Source organism: Bacillus rossius, chromosome 13, assembly GCF_032445375.1.
Source record: "Bacillus rossius redtenbacheri isolate Brsri chromosome 13, Brsri_v3, whole genome shotgun sequence".
Taxonomy (NCBI): domain Eukaryota; kingdom Metazoa; phylum Arthropoda; class Insecta; order Phasmatodea; family Bacillidae; genus Bacillus; species Bacillus rossius.
Window position 1 is genome coordinate 10,406,646 of NC_086340.1, and position 19,974 is coordinate 10,426,619.

General features: G+C 36.7%; 1 protein-coding gene across 1 annotated transcript; it reads right to left on the reverse strand.

Moving 5' to 3' along the window:
• Positions 1 to 6,177: 6,177 nt before the first annotated feature.
• Positions 6,178 to 19,023, reverse strand: LOC134538232 (RNA-binding protein 34-like). Its single transcript, XM_063379376.1, has 7 exons — positions 18,923 to 19,023; positions 15,259 to 15,548; positions 13,649 to 14,073; positions 12,086 to 12,201; positions 10,700 to 10,918; positions 8,017 to 8,313; positions 6,178 to 6,398 (listed from the first exon to the last, which is right to left on the reverse strand). The coding sequence occupies exons 2-7, from the start codon at positions 15,540 to 15,542 to the stop codon at positions 6,312 to 6,314; spliced, it is 1,428 nt and encodes a 475-aa protein (XP_063235446.1). The 5' UTR covers positions 15,543 to 15,548; positions 18,923 to 19,023; the 3' UTR covers positions 6,178 to 6,311.
• Between the last annotated feature and the right edge of the window lie 951 nt (positions 19,024 to 19,974).

Consider the following 19,974-nt stretch of genomic DNA (forward strand, 5'->3'; position numbering starts at 1 on the left):
AGCCGCTCTAATGAGAGTTAATTGTTTCTTGGTTAACAAAAGCTGTTAATTACAAATATTTTTAATTGTTTATATTCGATTTATTTTTATTTACGCGACGTCATACTGTACGCGTACGAAATACGACTCGATTCGATGCTGTTACATAACATAGCATGTGCCATGTCATGCGGTATCAGAAGTAACGAGTAACGATACGAAAGTAACGAGTACTAATTGTTATAGTAACGAATACATACGGGTACACATTTTTTCGTTACTTTTACACCTCTATGTATTTTTCTAAACAAAGGCAAAAGAGTATAACAATATCGGGATTTCAACGCGGTATTACAAGTCAATTGGGTATTTCCAATTCGTTATTGGAACACACCCTAAATTATACTTGCATACCGTATTAGAGAAAATGTCAAACCAAATTCCTGTAAGTTAACGAAAAATCAACTATTTTAATAAACCGTGTGCTGTACAATGCCAAAAATTTATTTCAATGGTTTCTAGCATACGTTTAACAACCATCGATACTTTTGCTATACTTACCAAATATCGCAATATAATGCGAATTAAATTGTGTAATTTTATTATTCTTATGAAACTTTTAAATGTACAATTATTTGTTTTTATTACCATTAAAATGTACAAAATGTATTCCAGGATAGTTTCGTTATCATAAAGTCTCAAACCACCACGAATTTAATTTTTTATTCTATGTGGGGCGGTGGTTTTCGTCACTAACCACGTTAACTACTTAAAGGAATGTTAAACAGATGTCACGCCGGTAATATTTATCAATATCTATGGAAGTTAAATTTCTTTACATGTATTACATTCTTGACATTGACGTCTTCTATGCCAGCTGTTTGGATAGCAACGAAATATTATTGTACGACTTGTGTTTACAAACAGACTAGTTTGAAAGTGTTCTCTGGGGTGTGTAGTTTTGTGCATAATATTACGATATATATTTATTATCTGTTGTTTTTGCGAAATTGCGTTTATTTGGTGGTCTCTGTCGGTAACCACCGCCCATCTAGTAGCAAACTAACCCCTTTCTCTCGTGTGTCAGTGCTTTCATGTTTAGTTTATTTTCCATTGTAAATAACATTGTCGTCATGTTTGTGTGATTCATACTTTCTAAATATGGATCACAATTATTGTAAACTGTTAGAAGATCCTCACGATTCATGTGATGAAGCCGAAATACCGTCAGGAAGTGAAAGTGTTTCGTCGGGTGATGACTATGATTCCAATGTGGACCCTGAGTTTCTTCCCGACTGACAAGGTAACAGATCATAACCTGAAACAATTTGTAATTGATTCTAGCGATGAGGAGAATGCTGTCACTTATAAAAAGATACAAACTTCAGAACCAGAGTCTTCAACTGAAAAATGTTCAAGGTATAGGAACAAATGTAGAATGCCAGCTGTATCAACTGAAGTCCCTGGCACTTCATCCTTGGCAAATCAGAACGATGTTCCGTCCAGACATAGGCCTGGTATCCAAACTCGAGTTGTTCCTACTCCAGTATGGGACAAGGCTAACGCAACTTTGGTGTCAGTGTCCCAAGTTTTCAAAGAGGAGTGTGGCGTGGCCCAAAAAATAAAAGATATTGTCGATCCAACACCATGAAAATTTTTTCACAATTGTTTACAGATGACCTAATGAACCTGTGGAGTGGCACTTTGCCTGAAGAAGGACAAAATGTGTTTCAAAGACTTTCATTCGAAATAATCCAGGGTGCAATTACTTTGTAAATATTTTGTTCTGCATGATGCTATTTTTTTTGTTTATTGTATAACTTTTGTTGAAGAAGAATTTCTTTTGGACGTCTTATTGATGACAATGTAAAGTAACCTCTTATAGGTTTATTTTTGTGTAAATTCTGTTTGTTTGCTTGTTTATACATAACCTATGTTTTGTTGTGCGTATTTAATTAATGGGCGGTGGTTAGCACAACTAACCACCATATAATAATCAATATTTCCAACAAAATTAAGCAGATATTTTTTTTAATAATTTCTACACACTACTTAAGCATAATACTAAATACGAAAACTTAGAAATGTATAAATTTGTAACCAAATATTTTCCGCCCCTCAAAGAGTTAATGGTGACAGATGTGGTTCAGCTATCTGTACGAAATAAACGAAAATGTGAGCTCTAAGAATGCGTGGAATTTGGTCAACAGAACAGCAATGGATTGGACACCAAAATCGTTGCCTTAAAATAAGGGCTTGGCCATGTCATATTGTGCACTGGAAATATGGTTAGAAAACAGGTGTAGCATATTCAACATCTAGACTGGTATTCAAAGAAAACCGTTCGGACTACATAGTTAGTTTAATCTGTATTCGAGGATCCTTCACCCTATGCAGTGTTCCGGGTATGTGGGAACTGCAATGATTAATACAGTGGTTGTGAAACCATGTGACCCTTTATCAGGGCACCTTGTTTCAGGAACTGTGAAATGTGTCAAACTGCCATTCTCTACCTTATTGTTTCATTGATAAGTACTTAGTCTTCTGTGCACTACACCGCATTGCACTCTACCATTCAGCTTTATGTGTGATTCTAATCCCTCATGCCAGAGACACATTCTGTATGTTGACAGAATTTGCTGCGCTGTGACGAGCCTTCAGGTTCCATTCAATACAGGCTAGTTATCAGGACATGTAAAGAGTTCTTTTAACTTGTCATAACCCTAACATACCAAACCATCTTTTACTCATTAAGTAGGGCATCCCAGGGACCTGCAGCTCGAGGAGCTCCTGCTGGGAAAGATTCGCTGTCTAGTCACGTGGCCAATATCACACACTAGTTGGGGCCCCGGGCAAAAATCCATATCAGATCAATCAGGGAGAGATAGCCAGACCCGTGTCACTATCCTGTACCATCCCCAACTATCTATAACAATGATTGACAGTGCGCACTGTGAAAATGGTCCCTCGAGGTGGGGACGATTTCGGTTCTGCATCTAGACCACCGCAAGGCATTCTTACTCATTCACAGGACTGAATTTGGCACTCCTGTATTCAATGATCCTGTGCTCCCTTAAATCATTGTACTTATAGAACACCCCACAGCCCTCCTGGTTGATGTCAGTCTGCACATACACCTGACAGTCAGACCGCAGCTGAGACAAAATGTTGCACTACCTGAACAATTCCTTGATCCTTTTAAATTAAGTCTGAGACTCCTTAGTCCTCCGATACTGTGACTTAGGTGCCAGAAAGGATATCACTGTTGAAAAGTAGGTATGGAATGTACAATCTTAACCAGTTCATCAGACACACAAACTTTTGACATTTGTTTCCTTATCTTAAGAGAATGGCTTCTGTAGTGTGTTTCATATGTTGCAGACTGAGATGGTGCCTTAGGCACTCACCAGGTGACCCAAGTACTTGAGCTCTGTGGCTTTGATGTGGCACCTTTTAGGATTACAAGTGAATTCATGATTGGCCAGCTACTCGATAACCAGCACCAATTGGTGTATATGCATGTCCCAGAGACAAGAGTAACAATATGAATGTATATCATACTGTCCTTGTATGCAGCTGAAAATTGGCCAATGTAATCATCCAACACCAGCACCATAAAAGCCTAGGATGTACCCGGGGAATCGAGCCAGAATGGTATGGCCCTGAACTCTAAACCCTTCACCCAGGGTGGTGAATGCTGTTTTTTGCAGGTCTGTCAGTCTGACTTGTACTTGCCAATACCCTGCTTTTACATTGTTAGAATAAAACACCTTGGCATCCCTTAGCCTAGCTACAGTGATCAGAATGCTGATTGTCTAAGGGCGAAGAGATGCAAATATTGTGTCTTACTTTATTGGTTTAAATATGATACAGAAACAAAATAAGCCACTTTTTTTTTGTGATGACAATACATAAGTACAGGAGATTCGCTTGGTTCTATAATGAAATCATTCAACATTTCCTTTACTAGCCCCCAGATTCCCTATTTCTCTAAGTGTCCGAATCTAGAAGGTTTCTCACACATGAGTTTGTGGGGAACAGTAGGGCTAGCATGCTCGGCCACTATCATACGGTACATGTCTATTGCTGCGAACATCCAATGGCTGTTGCCGCAATACTGAATCTATCCAAACTTGCTGCTCCTGTGGAACATCATTTTTGATCTGGAACAATGAAACTCAAACCTCAGGAGCTGGTTGCTGAGGAGATCCCAGGGTGTACACTGTGTGCCGTCTGTTGGTTCCTAGGTGCATCATTCCTACCCAGACTTTGGTTAAGGCATCATCCTGGATCAGCCACGGCACCCTGAGGATCAGATTTCCAAGCAGCCAAAGAACAAAAGGGCAGTGGTAGTACTAAATGCATCCCTAATCTGGATTGTGGTCAGGGCCGGCGCGTCCATATAGGCGATCTAGGCAACCGCATAGGGCACCAAGTAGCTGGGGGCGGCGCAGCACGACACTTAACAGCTGATATAATATGTTTAACGATTATTGAAACTATATGAAAATGGGTTTTTGTAACAGTTTGGAATGTTTATATTGATATAAGTAATTATTTAAAGTCCACGGTGACCTGCTTATGATTTGAAATAAGTATATAAAAAAAAAAAAACACAAGCGCCTGCTTATATTTGATTGTTGACAGAATATTAGGCTTGCGTGATGTATTTTGAGGCGTGGTCAATTTTTTTTGGGGTGTCCGGGGGGGGGGGGGGGGGGGCAATAAAGGTTTTTCGCCTAGGGCACCAATTTACCTTGCACCGGCCCTGATTGTGGTATTCGCATAACGCACTGTCATGCTTGTAAAAGTCTCCTATTGCACATCAGTACGGCAGGAAACCAGGTGCTCCAGGATGGTTGCTGTTTCAATCAACGCCCTCCAAGCAGCATTGGACCAGGTTCCTCGACTCAGTACCCAGGAGACCGATGCTTGCCGCCTGTGGCTCAGCAGCTGCAACCTCACCAGGGCTCGACGTGGGGCATGGAGCTGGCATCACGGATGATTCCTGGGCCATCGTCTGCTGCACCGATGCATCCCAAGGCACTCTGAAGGTTCATGTACAGGAGGTGAGGGACTGCCCACCTGTCATCCTCCATTACTCATTTCCCGGCTTCTATTCACTCGGGGGTTGTGAGGCGAGCGTGAGGCAATCCTTGGGCCAGTGATACTGGATGTTAGGACACTGCAGGCACACGGGTGGTCCTGCCCCTAGCAGCCGTTCACTTCTCCAATTTTTTGGCCGTTCCCGACTTCTGGTTCCATCATGATGGCCTCCATGTGAAACTGCCTCGTCCTGTGTTCCCAGTGTGTTTCACAAAGTATGCGGTGAGTTTTCATATGACCTCAATGCCCCGTTCTCGTATTGGCAGGGTGTACTAGGTGCGGTGGTATTCTCAGTAAGTGTGGACACAGACTTTGGCCATGATAACTTGTAAATCATGCTCAATGTTACAAGCATGGGCCAAAAAATTTGTCCCAATCACTCAACATTGCCCTGTGCTGAAAAAATGCATCTAGGGCAGATGATAAGACACTAATTAGTCATGTCACCCCATCATTGACATGTCTGAACAGTTTTTTTTTTTTTTTTTTTTTTTTTTTAAATGATTTAAAGGCCATTTCACACTGTTAAACTTTAGCTTCCACCTTATAATATTTTGTGTCAAATAAAGTTGGAAGGTTGTGATCACAGGATGCATCACTAGCTTAACCTTGTTTATTTGACACACTGGATTATTACTCGAGTTCCCATATGATATTTCGCATATAGAACAGGTTATAAAATATGTTGGAGGCAACCAGCCAAACAAAATTGTGCTTAGCAAAAACAGAAATGACATTTGTTGCTGTCACAATGAATATTTAAAATGGCAAAGATCACATGGGCGATTTAAGATGTAATAAATGTGAAACTAAAGTTATTATGAATTGCGCATGTAAAAAAGTAAGTAATTAGGTATCTTGTGCCACACCAGCATTACAAATGATTTAAACTGTTTAATTTACATGCAGTGAAAATGTTGTTAATATTGATAATTTTTTATGGGAATACAATATTCTAAAAATTATGACTGTCACATATCATCAAACTCCATGTTTACGGAACTGCCGTTTAAAACCCTTTCTCAGACCCCTCTAAAGAGTAACTGAATATCTCGTGAATTCGTAACATGTAACTTTAATAAGAGAAACCCAAACTTTCATAACCACTTTTATTTTAAAAACAATGACATAGGTATTTTTTTTAATGTTTGTGTTTGTTTTGTATTCTGGCATGGCAGTTGTAACATTTCTCTTTATTTAAAATATGAACAATTGTTAACAGCAGCTTAAATTGATTTTTTTTTCGTAAGTCCTCCAGCAAGTTTCCCAATTGAAAGCTTCTTTTTTTGCAGTTCTTTGATTTTCTTCTTTTTCTGCAACAAAAATTTTAAGCATTATGTAACAATATTTAATAATACTTAGATATAAAAAAAAAGTATAAACAATACAAAAAAAATTCAGTTATAGGAAGCCAACAATTCACAAAGCCTTTTCAACATACCTAAACACTTGCCTACATGTTGATTTGGGTCTTATTTTTAAGTCAAAAATTTGCAAGTTTATTTGTGACTAAAAAAAAAGTTCTTACGACATTAAATAGAGAATAACATTTGAAAATTTCAGCAAGTATCTTTGGTATGACACTTAAGGTCTGTGTCATTTTTGAGGCAAGCTGTTTGCAATCATATGGCAGCACTTGCATTAATGTACAGAATAATGTTAAAACAATTAATTACAAGTGAAGTACAAAATATCCCCTAGTTACACAAAGGTAGTAATTGACAGTGTTGAAGAAAAGACTATTGAAAATCGAACCTTGTACAATAACAGACAGTATCACTGTCAGATTAGTATAAACAACTTTTACTCAACATGTGCAGTACTTCTTTTCTCTACTAAAGCTATTATCAAACAACTTACTTTCTGAAATAGTAAAATAAAAAAATCATTTTGAATAATAAATTTGAGTAAGATTTGATAATGCTGTTGGAGTTAGACAGAATTCAGCACTAAACTAATCATGGCTGCTAACTCCAAAAAATGGTGGCCATGCATGAATCTGGCAAATCATTGAAACACATATGAGAATTGATTACCCTCTTTTATCGCATAATCGTCGCACGCACGTAATCGTCGCACCCATATTTTAGAGCCTCAAAATTTGAATAAAAAAACAGAGTAACGCGTTTGTTCGGCTTGCATTTGGATCGCAGATTTTGTTTTTCTATTTAAAGTTTGTTTTTCTATTTAAAGTTGAAGAACAGTTTTTGTTGCATGAGCATGACTTATTAAATTAAATTGTTTGGCGTGCTCTTTTATGCTTTACTTTGTAAATAAACGTACTTTTCATGAATGGGCTTTGTTTTTATGAATACTTTAACAAAAAAATTTTTTTTCCCACATATACGCATAATCGTCGCACCCTTACTTTTCAAACTTGATTTTAGAATAAAATGTGCTACGATTATGCGAGAAAACACGGTACAACCTTTAAGCAAAAAATGTGTTTAAAATGTCAAACATTTCCCAATTTTCACACAGGATACAAATGCTTTCTGATAGGGTTAACATTTCTCACAGTGAAATCTCTTGACAAGTATTGGGTTTTACCACATTGACAAACCCGTTTTGTATACAATCCAATGGAGATTAGTTTTCACGTATGAACATGAACTATCTGTAAAGGTATGTGAGTTCTAGTGTTCTAATGAGTCAGTCTCACTCTCAAAAATAAATACAATATCCCAAGCTTACACAGTTGGTCCCACTGGTCAGAAAATGTTCACTTTAGGAAACTAAAACAAAAATATTAAAATAAAGCACTGGGCCATAAACAGATTGCATTAACTAATTTGACCTGCAATTGGCTGGATATATTAAAAGTCTGTGATGGTGGAGGTCGACATTCTTCTTAAATTAAATAATAAAAATTACATGAGCACAAACAACACCTACAATATAGCATAATTCACATTTAAGCTATTCTCTTACCTCTTTTAGTGTTTTTCCTGCAGAAATTATTTTTCCTTGCAACTTGGCTTTCTTGGCTCTCGAAGAGGGTTCCACCTGCTGTACAGTTTCCAGCTGGCCAGTGCTTGTAGCCTTCTTTACCTGCTTCTTCAGCTTTCCTGCGCTCTGGCTGACTTCTGCAATCCCACCTTGGATTCCATTTTGTTTGGCCTCCTTCTTTCTCTTCTTAACGCCGGTGGGGCGATCAGAAATTTGTGACCTCCCACCTTTCATCTGCACTCCATTCACTTTCCGAGCCAACGTCTCAGCGCTGCGGTTCTAAATAATACAAGCATTTCATAACCATCGATAAAGCAATATTTTATTTGACATTAAAACAATAAAAATTAATGTTTATTCATACAATATGTTAATGTTTACTTTTTGGAACTTTACGTAACTTAATTTTTATTTAAGTCCATACACAATAATATTTCTATTAATTATTTTGATGCAAAATTAAAGTTAGTTTTTTCAAAACTATTCCAAGTAAGTATAACTTCTAACATGCACACATAAGTAGATGCACCAATTTTTTTAAGCAGTATTAATGTTTTACTTTAAAGAATGTTAGATTTTCTTGCAAACAGTACATATATTATCAGGCTCAGTCTAAAGCTTATGGAGAATTTCATTTGATAGAGGGGGAGAAAGGGGTGAATAGAAACACTTTCCCAACTGTTTACTTTCAAAATCTTTCCATTTATTGATCAAAAAAATATATATTTTAGGAGATTGGTGGTGGAGGACGGAGGGGGAGGGGGTAGGTTTGTAATACATATACATACCTTAAGTTAAGAGGTATTCATTTGTATAATATTTTTTTTAATTTACTAATTACTTATGAGAGCAAGCAAGTTTGAAAAATATAAACCTTACGTTGGTAATTACTGTCCAACAAAAATACCAAAATGTTAGATATAAAACTTTTATTATTTTAGTATGGTAATAATAATTTTTTGAAAGATAATTTTAAACTATATTATAGTTACCAGAGTTGCCAGAAACAAATGAGACGGGGATCTTTGAAGAAAAAATACGTTATTGAGGTGTACGGCGAGACAGCAGAAGAGAGAACAGGGTAGATGGTGATGACGTATGGAAGTAGGGGAGTGTGAGTGCACCGGCATTCGGCAAAGAGACTCGACTGTGAGCGCTTGAGTGGTTTGTTTCGTGAGAGGGACGCTGGGACTGAGTCGTTATTGAACAAGAGGCCACGCCTGGTTGCTACGTGTCACGGCGCGCATTTCCGACGACCTCAACGAGCTACAACTTTTACTCAGCAGATTAAAATACTGAGTTTTTTTTAGGAAATAGATGAAGGTTGGCCAAAATTTGTAAAAGAATCTACATCGAAAGTAAGTGTCGAGCCCTCTATTATAACGGAGCTAACAAAATGTGTTTGCTCCATTCAACTGGGACTTTGGCACCGAGTTTAGTTTTTGAAGAAGCGTCGTCCGAAATAGGTTGTTACGCTACTTATATTCAAAGCACTGGGTAGAACAGAAACTATATTCTGCGCAGTTTAAAATGAAACTCCCCCTAAAGATACGTCAAACGGACTTAGCAAGGACATGTTCATGAAAAGCTTAAGAAACGATCCAAGTCTTGTCTAGCGCAAGACAAATTTCGAGTCTGTTTTAATGGTTTGTAGAAAACCTGGATGTAATATATTTATATATTTAAATAGTGAGATATTAAAAACCATGATATCAATTAATGTAATATTTAGGTGACAAACCTGAATTTTATAATAGCAGGTACATAAATAGAACAGTTTTATTGCTTTTTTTAAAATCTCTTAAAGAACCTTTAAAATAGGACAATTATCATTATGTATAGAAATTTGGCTTGGTTTTTTTGTACAATTTGTTTTTGTGTATCATTGCGATGCTTAAGCTTAAAAAGTACACAAAATAATAAACATTTTTAAGGTGAATAAAAATAACTTTGAAAAAAATTCATAATAACATTTCAACTTGCCTCTTACATTTTGTTTCTCATCTGAATCTAAGTTCGGGAACATCCAGTGTGGTAAGGAACAGCGGGTTAACAAGGGTACAGAGTCGGCAAAAGCTAAGTAAATTTGTGCGCATACTTGGCAGTGATGCTTCTGGCCGGGTGTTCACATTGTGGTCAAGCCCTACGGGTTCACTGGGTGTTTTGAGGGGTCCCAGCATGATGTGGGAGATCGGGGAAGGCGCCAGCAGTGCTGATGAAGTCTTAAGGGCTCAGGACACAGCCAACTGTCTGGTCAGCTGAGCGAGGTAAAGGGGCTGAGGCGGTGACTATGCTGGGTTGGTGGCCCCAGTCGCTGGTCGTTGCCGAAGCACCAATACCCTCCCGATCAACAATAGGGAGCGATCCCTCACAGTTCTGTGACTTAAAAGCTGTGGAATGTTTAATCTAGAGAACTGGAACGCTTCTCCCACCCTAACCTGATAGGGCGCACATGTGGGAGGGGAACGCGAGAACGCCGGCCGTAAGGTCGGAACAATCTGTGGTCAAGCCCTACAGAGTTTGGCTTGGGCTACAGTGTACATGCATCAACCGAAAACCAATGAAAATTAAGTTCTAAGAATGCAGCACAGCAGGAACTTCACCTTCCTATTGGTCAACAATTCTGCATTAAACAGTAAATTGCAAATTGAAGTTATCCTCTCACCTTATTCAGTTTCTTGGTCTCGGAGACAGTTGTCGCTTGGAGATTGGTCTCTTGAGGTACCTCTGTTGCCTGACCATTTTTTTTAGCTTCATTTCGCAGTCTTTTCTTTATTTTATTCAGTCTGAAACTTGTCCACATGTTGTCACGTGCTATGAGTAACTTTCTGTCTTTGAATATCTTTCCATTCCATTTTAAAGCCAAATTTGCTGCTTCAAATTGCTATTAAAAAAAAAAAAAAATATTATATCAATAATCTGTTAACGGTAATAATTAAAGATACCATAAGACACAGAAGAAATATAAATTTTGGACCAATGACACAGATTTGCTTTGTCTCCATCGCTCCTGACGGACACAATGTCTGTAGATTGTTAGGTACACGTGCAAACACATGATACATGATACTTGATACACATTAATGTTGAGGATGCCCTTTGCAGTGAATAACTGCCACCAAGCTGGTTACAGCCCTGCTGTCACACGACATGTGCAGAAATTTTAATCGGTCGACACGGGGGGGGGGCTCTAATTGCCGAGACTTAGATGAAGTTTTTAGAAGTAATTTTGGACCCACCTGCTAGATAGAAACTTTCATAATATAAATCAGCTATTATCAGACAAAAATAAAAACAGTGAACACTTTATTTTGGTAGCCAAATATTTTGTGATGTGGCATTCCAGAAATAATACATCTCCTACTCATTTTGAAACCATGAAAACAAAAATTAAATTAAAAAAAAAAAATTCACGGACTGCATTGTTTACATAAAAGGGCTTGGGCATAACAATGTAAGAGGCTCCAACCTCATTTCTAAATTACAAAATATATAGGAGATGTAATTCAATTCTAATGGGATTTACAAAAAAATAACAAACTAAATGGTTTCTCCAGTCGTCAGAAATAAATATGCAACGAAGGAAATGAATAGCTATTGAGGAAAGAAAAAATTGTTTGTTGATTCACCAACATTAGTAATTCGTTGCATTGTATTTAATGTTGCACAAGTGCTGTTGCCATTGTGCGTACACGGAAAAAAAAAAAATAAGGGGAAAAAAATGTGCTAGTTCCAGTCTATGATCACGCTACTTCAAATCATGCCGTAATTTATAGGCATATTTACTTCAAAACCGTGAAAATTTAATGTCACTTCAAGGGGTGGGAGTACTTTAAAAATGGTTTTGAAAACTAATTTTATCTAAAAATTTGGCAAAGAGTTTGCATATTCAAAGTTTATTGCCATTATTAAATAAAAATTAACAACACATTAATTTTTTGTCATGAATTTTTTTGATCTTGGTAGTAAGTTCAGAATATTTCTATTACTGAACAACTTAGATGCTACAAAAAACTTAAATTTGACTTGAAAGAAATTTAAAGACTTGTACCTCAAAATGTACACTTGCCATCCTTGTTCCAGCATGAGTTTTGCCTTCAATGATATGCACACTCTCAACAGCACCGCATCTCTTGAACACGAACCGAAGGTCACTTTCGGTAGCAGCTGAAATTGAACATTTCATTATGACACAACACACACATTAGAATACCTCAAACTAATACAACCTTAAATAATTTGTTTACTGCTAGGAAATAATAACACTTTTACATATATATGTATGTGTATTTTAATATATATATATATATATATATATATATATATATATATATATATCTCTGTGTGTGTGTGTGTGTATGGGGTTGTCTGTAAAGTCGGTTTACGGACAATAATTTTACATAATAACGTCATATGAAAACATTGACGAAAAACTGCATTCTTTTTAATTATCAAATATTATTTACAGTTTTTGAAAATTTCATTTAAATAATTTGTTTAAATATAATCACGAACAATTAGTTATAGAAATAAACTGAAATCAAATCAATGTCAACAAATTGTGAATTTGAAATGATGAAATTGGACAGATAAATCAAATTTTTTAAATTGCTGCTTTTAAAAAGTCCGCATTAAACTGTTTGATATTATAAAAGATTTTCTCGCACGCTCGGCTCAGGCGGGAATGTGACGATGAGTCATGCTTTTTCGTGATTGCAGCCGGCGTTCATCGATTTATAAGACGTTATCATGTAAAAAAAAAAATCAATACTAACTACAGAATAAAGTAAATGGAAGAATTAAATATAGTCCTGTCAAATCCATGAAAATGGCTGTGTGCACCACAATGGCGTATCCTTCATGAAACTGTGGCTAAGGGGCAACTACACTATTCTTACACGTATTAAGATGCGTGAGCCCTGCACAACAATGCTACAGTTCTGGACACGTGCATGCACACAGTGGAGCATGTACGAGGTTCCACTATGACCACTTGGCTACGGTTCCCATGCACGTGAAAACGAGAAGCACGCGCATGCAGTGAGACTGTGATACGTGTCTCGGTGGTAGCGGGAACTTCAGGCTACGTGAGGGCACTGCGCGGGAACACATCTACCTCAGTCAACCACATGCTTCTTCTGGATAAAAAAAATTCTACCAGTGAAACTAATATAAATGTTCGTAGAAACCAAAAAAAAAAAGCTATGTATATGCTTGTTACATCATTTTTTTTTTTCCTGTTGTACACACTTTTTAAAACTATCATTTAAATAATCTATGTGGAAATAAAATATTCAACATGAAAAATTATTATAAATGTAAAAGCATTAATCATTAAAAAAAAAATTATATAAATGGCAGGAAAATATAAATCTCTATTTCAAAACTGTAGTGTTTATTATGACCAATGTAAAATGTTGAAGTAAGCTGTCAAAACTTACTACAATTGTTTTCGAATTATAAGAATAGTACAACCAATGCTAACTAACAAAATTATTTTTGCTCAATACAATACTAATTATACTTGGTTTACTATGAAATAAGGAAAAATTTAAAAAAAAATATATATCCCTATGCAACAGACATGCAAATAACCAAATATATTATAACTCACAGTCGGGAATGTAGTGCACGTAAACAGTTTTCCTTTTCTCGTAGCCGATGTCTGAGTACTTGGCGGCCGAGTCGACCAGAACGCTGCGACCGTCCACCACGAGACCGTTTGCCTGCAGGGCCTTCGTCGCCGACCGCTTGTCGTCGAACAGGAGGAACCCCAGCACCCTGGGGCAGCCGGGGCCGAGCTGCTTCTTGAGGTCCGCCGCGTGCTTGGGCACCCTGGAGTCGGCGGCCGGCGCGGCCAGGAGCGTCAGCTGCTTCACCGGCCCGTACCCCGAGAAGAACTCCACGACGCCTTTCTTCTTCCACGACGAGGGCAGATTTCCAAGAAAAACAGACGCCTGCTCCATCAACATTTTATTACGCTGCTTCTTTTCCTTTTTTGTAGTGGGTGTTGCGGACGGTAATCCACCCGCCAATTCACTGTAAGAGAAAAATTGAACACAGTATTGGTATCTACAAATACATAATGTAAATACACATATGCTCCCCCCCCCCCCCCCCGTGGCGTAGCCAGGATTTGTGTATGGGGGGGTGTTAAGAAGCATGTCACCCCCCCCCCCCCCCCGTATTAGTGCTATTTTAGCAGTTTTCAGTACTTAAATTTAAATATTGTAATGGTAAAAATTTTATTAATTTTAATATGTAATTTGTTTGAGTGATGAATAAGAATTTAATTAAACATTTGGCGCTGGGGGGGGGGGGGTTTGAAACCCTAACCCCCCCCCCTGGCTTGCCCCTGCTCATACACACCCCCACACATATGCATCACCTCTACATACATATCACCCTCCACATACACACACACACCTTCCCACACATTAGCACAATCCTCCCCCCCCCCCCCTCACAATATAATTCCACCCCATTCCCACAACCCCACAAACGCACACCCATTCTTCCCACATACAAACCAGCCCCATTAATGTGCACACACCCCAACATAACCCCTCCCTCCACCAATAACATTCATATTACTGAAACATTTAATACACATTAAACATGTTATGCAAATTACATTATATAAATATAAAACCCAGAAAATTACAAACGGTAATAAAGCCAACAATGCATCCAGTTAGCCATAAAAAAAAAAAGCAAGCAAAGACTAGCACATGCCCCAAAAAGTTGTGCAGTGGCACATGGATTTTATATAAAAACAAGCACTTGTATATTCGTATACTCGTGTCACACCACGCAGGAAGGTAGCAATGGTACTTTCTTTTATAAAATTCTTCATCAATTAGGTGATAAAAATCGCCAAAGTATCTGTCTCAATGTACATCACAGCAACATCGGTGCCTATTGATTAGTATAAATTGCGGGACTCTGGATAAGGTCTATTGTGGTTTGTTAAAATGCTGTCTTGTCGGTCGTGTTTTGTAGAGTTACAAAATGCAAGAGAAAACAAACATGTTTCCTAAAACAAATTGAATAGGTAATATGTATTTTAACAGTGTGTAAGGAAGTACGTATAGTAATTCCAGAAATATTTTTGATTTCCCTGACTTTTCCAGGTTTCCCATGACTGTAGCAACCTTGCCCTTGTTCTAAAGAAAGCACAATGAACTTTACTACATAATGACAGCACTTAAAAACGTAACTTACGGCTTGGATTTAGCTCTTTTGGGCTGCAAACCACCTTTGACAATGCTACTTTCTCCAGCTGATGAGACAGTTCCCTTGTTGCGTTTGAGTTTAACGCCGCTTCCTTTTGGAGGCTTCTTTTCCTTGCTGTGTTTAAGTTTCTTAACGCCGCTTCCTATTGGAAGCTGCTCTTTCTTGCTGCTTGCCTCTGGATGACTCAGCTTCAACTTCTTGGAGTTCTTAGGTTTGCGAGGTTGGAATCCATCAGGAGTCGGCCGCTTCTTAGCAATACTGACCTTTCCCATCACAATCTGGAAAGAAAAAAAGCAATGACTGCATGAACAATTTATATATATATATAAACATTATTTATTTAATAAGAAGTGTATTTATTGTCAATTATCTATTTACAAACAGTTGCAAAACTTCTTGATGCTGGCCCTCAAGAATTCCAATGGAGTTACAGACCTGCACAATTAGCACAGGAAAACCACAAATTGCAAAATATGTCTTTTATTCTAGCATAGAACATTTGCAAGAGACAGGACTTTGCCTGACAAGTTAAGGCATGAGGCAAACAGGATGAAGTTCACAAACACTAGTTTATTCCACAACATTAATTCGATCACAAAAATTATTTTGGCACACAAGAAAAAGACATAACCTGAATAAATTAAAATAATAATAATAACATGAAAAATTGTTTAAATATCAACATAGCAGTAATTAATGCTAGTCAAAGAGTACAAATGCAATAATGTGCACCACTCAAAATATGTGTAATTACAGTAAACTATGGACATTATAACCAAATCGAAAATAAAAACGTTATCATTATAAACTGGAAATATATTACACAAAAAAAAAACTACCCGTACAACAAAACTGCAGTGACTGCATAGCGATGAGTGCACATGCATTAAGGTGCACCACGCAAAATGCTGAAATTACAGTAACTATTGTAAATGGCACCCAGTAAATTCTTTAAAAAAGGTAAATATGTACAGTCGCGGTAGATGCCAAAAAAAAATGCTAAAAATCCGAAAACACTTTTATTCTGTGCTCTTTCACTTCCTCTTTTCAAATCAACCGGCGGAGATAAGAAATTCCAACTACTTTCGGAGATATCGAATTTTTTAATTTTCATCACAATACCTGCGTATTCATGCGGAAAAAAATGCTAACAATCCGAAAATACTGTTATTCTATGCTCTTTCACTTCCTCTTTTCAAATCAACCGGCGGAGATAAGAAATTCCAAATACTTTATGAGATATCGAATTTTTTAATTTAGCAATACAACACCCGTTTAACCCTTCGAACGTCGCCATTTTTTATTTTGACGTGTGTTAGTGAATGCGTAATAAATAAAATGGTCGATTAGGTCAGGTCAGTTACATTATAAATACTTTCAAACTAAGCGAACATTAAAAATAATGTGAATTTAATTTAATGGTTCGTTAGTTTTAAATTATTTATAATGTAACTGACCTGACCTAACAAAACCCGGACAAATGATGAACATCAACAACTCACGTAATTTTTGGTAAATCTGTATTGTACAGATTAGCGCCAAAAAAAATCGTACAAATATGAAATAACTTTCATTATTTGCTCTTTTACGTCCTCTTTTCAAAACCGCCTGCGGAGATTAAAAATCCCAATTACTTTTGGAGATATCGCCGTTCTTATTTTGCAATACAAGCCCTATGTAATCATTCAACAGATGCCATTTTATATTTTGCCGTGTGTGCGTGAATGCCTAAATAACAGAAATTTTCCATTAGGTAAGGTTAGTTACATGATAAATACTTCAAAATAAACGGAAATTAAAAATAATATTAATTAATTTTACTTGTATAGTTTTAAGTATTTATAATGTAACTGACCTGACCTAACAAAACGGGACAAAGGTAGATTAGGTCAGGTCAGCTACGGTATAAATACTTTGAAACTGAACGGACATTAAAAATAATAAAATTAAAATTTACTTTTAAAGTATTTATAATGTAGCTGACCTGACGTAACAAACCGGGAAAAAGGATGAACAGTAGGAACTCACGTAATTTTCTTTTTACGTGATGTAGTCGTTCAACTACGTCGCGAAAAAAAAAAAAAATCATACTTGTAAACAAGCAACAATGGAGCAACAAGCAACAAAGCATCAGTGCACATCACGAAAATTAAAAAATTCCATATCTCCTAAAGTATTTGGAATTTCTGATCTCCGCCGGGTTTAATGAAAAGAGGAAGTTAAAGAGCACAGAATAAAGGTATTTTCGGATTTTTAAAATTTTTTTTTTAAAAAAAATCGCCAAAAAATGAATATTAAAAAATTCAATATCTCCAAAAGTAATTGGAATTTTTAATCTCCGCAGGCGGTTCTGAAAAGAGGACGTAAGATAGCATATAATGAAAATTATTTCATATTTGTACGATTTTTTTTGGCGCTAATCCGTACAATACAGATTTACCTAATTTTTTTTACTTATTACTTGCGCAACAATATCCAAAAAAAAAAAATAATACTTTAAAATTAGAAACGTTAAAAACTCACCTAAGTTGGAGGCGGGTACATTTCCTTTGTCACTATAAGGAAATGTAGTCGTTCACGGCAGAAGTTGACCGATGAATTAAACATCGTATTGAACAATAAATGAATAAATAATCACGTATTGGTTCATTTGAATACTGACCAATCACGGAATAAATAATCACATATTGGTTCATTTGAATACTGGCCAATCACGGAACAGTCACGTGACAAAATTGTCCAATAAGAAACATGATACTCGTAAACAAGAAACCTTATTATCTATGACAAGAAACAATGGTGATCGCCCCATACTACGCAGGTATTGTGATGAAAATTAAAAAATTCGATATCTCCTAAAGTATTTGGAATTTCTTACCTCCGCCGGTTGATTTGAAAAGAGGAAGTGAAAGAGCACAGAATAAAAGTATTTTCAGATTTTTAGCATTTTTTTTGGCATCTACCGCGACTCTACATATGATGAAATTTAAAAATTCGATATCTCCTAAAGTATTTGGAATTTCTTACCTCCGCCGGTTGATTTGAAAAGAGGAAGTGAAAGGGCACAGAATAAAAGTATTTTCAGATTTTTAGCATTTTTTTTGGCATCTACCGCGACTGTACATATTTACCTTAAAAAATCATAATGCAAACAAATTAAGGGTACTGCAGGCACACAAAATTGACTAGACTAGACTCTCAATTCACAGAAGTTAACAGAGTGAATGCCCAAAAATATCAGGTACTTATTTCATACATGTGTGCATATGTGTGTGTATGTATAACAAAATTATACATTTATATTTAACTTAAATGATTACAACAAATTTAAGAAACAATAAAATTAATTTGTATACTTTATTTGCTTTTCCTCATATACATTTATCTCCTTGGCAATTACGTTTATTTAAGAAACAGAATTTATAAAAATTTTCAAAACAAATTTGGTCATAAATATACTCTATTTTAAAAATCCCAAAATAAATATTCCATGAGATTAAACTACGAGGATTGAAGCAGAGTAAAAAAATAAGCCAAAGCAATTCCGAACAGAAGCCATACTACAAAAATTAACAAAGTAAAAAGAAAACATGCACCATCAATAATATTAAAATTTTTCTCAATTATTATTTCTACTGAATATTTCACAAACCTAGTCAAATACGAAATTTTATTAATAACAAATACACGTGCCATACACAAAGAATAATATAAATATAGTAATAGCGTAGACCAAAGATAACGGACGGAGGTATAGAAGAGCGACACTTACAGTGAATCTGAAACCATACGACATGTAACGCTGTTTATTGGGTGTACCCATAACTACTGAAAGAAAAAAATCGGGCGGGAAGTTCAATTCCAAAATGTTGATTTTATAATGATAATTTAACGACTTGTCGTCTAATTGCTTTAAAGGGAAATTTAAACTGTGAAAAAAAACTCTTTGACAGGTGTCAGCCAGGGACGATGTAAAGAGATTTAAGTTGGAGTTTAGATGCGGTCCCCGAGGGGTAACTATCAGGAGAGGATTTTGGTCGTAGTCCCTAAAGCGCTCTTCACAATAGCGCGGCGCGGCGCGATCTGGCGACGCGATGAAGCGATAGCTCCCGATCTAACGCGAAGTCGCTGGCTGTACACTTCACAATGGCGCGACGCGGCGCGATACGACTGGCGAAAAAAATGTTGAAACAGCCTGCTATCTGCCGGCGACATCTGATAACATATAAGTAAATACAAACAAACTATGTGGATGTATTTTAAAATTTTCTCTTTTTTGTCTGACATTGCATATGCAAGTGTACTGTAACTAAGCATCGGTGAAAAGAGGCATGAATATAAATCGCCATGCAGTAAATGTTCACAGGCAGAGAGTGTTGTTCTGTTTATTATTACTTGATAATAATAATAACAGAAGATGGCACACAAGGCCCACAAATGCAAATAGATTGGGTCAAGGGGACTACCATAATCTTATCTCAGAAATGCTATTAGGAGACAGTGACAACTATTTCGTATTCATGAGGATGTATCCCTCCCTCTCTTTTCTATGCTCCTAATGAATGTGATGCGTTGCTGCATATTGTTGATCCAATGTTACAAAAAAAATTCTCACCGCCTACCACTGAGCCCAGCAGAAAGACTGTCGATGACACTAAGGTATAACTTGCTAATTTGCGTGTCTAGTGCAGATATTGTGATTTT

Coding starts and splice junctions, on each gene's coding strand:
- LOC134538232 (XM_063379376.1), bottom strand. CDS start 15,542: ATGGGAAAGGTCAGTATTGCTAAGAAGCGGCCGACTCCTGATGGATTC. Junction 14,074..15,258: donor AAAAGAGCTAAATCCAAGCC/GTAAGTTACGTT, acceptor TTTCTCTTACAG/TGAATTGGCGGGTGGATTAC. Junction 8,314..10,699: donor AGACCAAGAAACTGAATAAG/GTGAGAGGATAA, acceptor TGTATTATTTAG/AACCGCAGCGCTGAGACGTT.